The sequence below is a fragment of the Mus pahari genome, chromosome 18, assembly GCF_900095145.1.
Source record: "Mus pahari chromosome 18, PAHARI_EIJ_v1.1, whole genome shotgun sequence".
NCBI classification, from domain to species: domain Eukaryota; kingdom Metazoa; phylum Chordata; class Mammalia; order Rodentia; family Muridae; genus Mus; species Mus pahari.
Window position 1 is genome coordinate 14,134,437 of NC_034607.1, and position 2,129 is coordinate 14,136,565.

General features: G+C 50.6%; 1 protein-coding gene across 1 annotated transcript in view; it reads right to left on the reverse strand.

Moving 5' to 3' along the window:
- Positions 1–2,129, reverse strand: part of Ptk7 (protein tyrosine kinase 7 (inactive)) — a 65,174-nt gene that overhangs the window by 3,176 nt on the left and 59,869 nt on the right. The window contains exon 18 of the mRNA XM_021217749.1: positions 425–576. Coding sequence (XP_021073408.1) covers positions 425–576 — 152 coding nt within the window. The remainder of the gene's footprint in view (positions 1–424; positions 577–2,129) is intronic.

The window sequence follows — 2,129 nt, forward strand, 5'->3', positions numbered from 1 at the left end:
TTTTTTTTTTTTTTTTTTTTTTTTTTTTTTTTTTTCAGTTTTACAAGGCAGGGTTTCTCTGTGTAGCCCCGGCTGTCCTGGAACTCACTCTGTAGACCAAACTGGCCTTAAGCTCAGAGATCCACCTGCTTCTGCCTTCTAAGTTCTGGAATTAAAGGCATGTGCCACCACCTGCCTTATAATAATTGTTTTTTAATCACTACAGGAAATCCATAGCCAGCAGTAACGTGGGGCCTCCTCTGGGAACCTGCTGTGCCTTTAGAAAGGGGATGGTTAGGCTCTAGCCGACCCTCCCACCCCACACCACCTTCCTGCTCAGCAGCCACGAAGCCCTTTGCTATCCACAAACTGCACCTGCCCTCTGTCTCCCCCCAGATACCCTTGGGAAGGAACAGAAGCCCACACTCTCCCTGAGTCCTTCTACCTGTTGTATACATCCTTGCTGAGGCCCAGCGCCGACACCTTCACCTGCCTCTGGGCACTGATCAGGCAGTTGCGAGCCGCTAAGTCCTTGTGCACAAAGCGGTTGTTGGACACGTGCTCCATGCCCAGGGCCACCTGGGAACACAGGGCCACCTGGTGAGAGAGAACAGCGTGTGAGAACAGTCCAGGCCTCAGGATCATGGGGACCACCAGTAACGCAACCCTTGTCTCCATGTCTCCAGGTACCCCTGCAATGCTGCTTAGGAAACCTTCTCTGGAAAATGGAATAGAGTGGCTGCTTCCCTAGGCTGTGCGAAGGTTTAATTACACGAGATGAAGGGGTTGTGGAGACGGCTCAGTGGGTGAAGTCTGTTGCGCAAGCAGAAACGCTTGAGTTTGGATCTCAGAACCCAGGTAAAAGAGCTCATTGGCCAGCAGGGCCAGTCAATCAGTGGGGTCCGTGAGAGGCTCCGAATCAAAAAACTCCGGGTGGATGGATCAGGCGTCTCACCTCACTCCTCAGGACGCAGAGGCAGAACGAGCATCAAATCCCCTGGAACTGGGCTCCCAGTTGGGATGTGAACCCTTCACTGTCCTGAGTGTGGAGTGCCAAACTCAAGTCCTCTGCAGCAGCCGATGCTGCTGAGCCATCGCTCCAGCCCTGGGTTAACTCTTTCCGAGCACACGGTCAATGAACGGGGCAAACAGCTGGCGTGCACTAAATGGTACGCAGAACAGCTCCTGCTAGCATATACCAAGGTCTGCCAAGACAGGATTCCTGGCAAGAAGGCAGACTCCAAGCTGGGTGGTGGTGGGTGGTGGCATACATACTTGGGAGGCAGCGGCAGAAGGAGCTCTAGGCCTGCCTGGAGAGTTTGAGGTCAGCCTGGTCCTATAGAACAAGTTCCAGACCAGCCAAGGTTAAACAGAGAAACCCTGGCTTGTTAAAAAAAAAAAAAAACAACGAAATCCAAAACAAAGCACAAAGCACAGTACCAAAGAGAGCGAAAACCTGGAAAAACTGTTCTTGAAGAAGCGGGTCACCATGACCCGCTTCATGGTGCTCCATGCTAGAAAAAAAAAAAAAAGGTCACAGAATTCTTGTGTGCTTGAGAGTACTGGTAGAGTCACGATTCTGGACTGACAATGGCCAATGGCTCGGCAGGGAAAGACAATTGCCACCAAGCCTGGTGGCCTGAGTTTGCTCTCTGGAACACACATGGTGGAAGGAGAGAACCAATTTCTTTAGGCTCTCCTCTGACTTTTGTAAGCAATATGTACGCAGACACAGACAACAAATAACAATAGACACCAATAAATGTATGTTTTTTAAAAGAAGACGTGGGGAGGGGAGGCAGCGGTGGCTAGAGAGAGATGGCTCAGTGGTTAAGAACAGTGTCTGCTCTTGCAGAGAACCTGGGTTTGGTTCCCAGCCCCCGTGTGGTGGCTCACAACTTTATAACTCCAGTTCCAGAGGACCGGACACCTCTTCTGACCTCCCACGGGCACCAGGCACGAATGTGGTATACACAAATACACACAGACAAAATACCCACACACATAAAATAAAGATAAACAAAGTTTAAAAGAAAAAGAAAAAGCTTGCTCCTATGGGCTCTATCCCCTCATCTCAACGGCACAAGTAAATGCTAAAAGACAGCGTGTGTGTGTGTGGGGGGGGGGACGGCCAGCAGCATCCTTGTTAA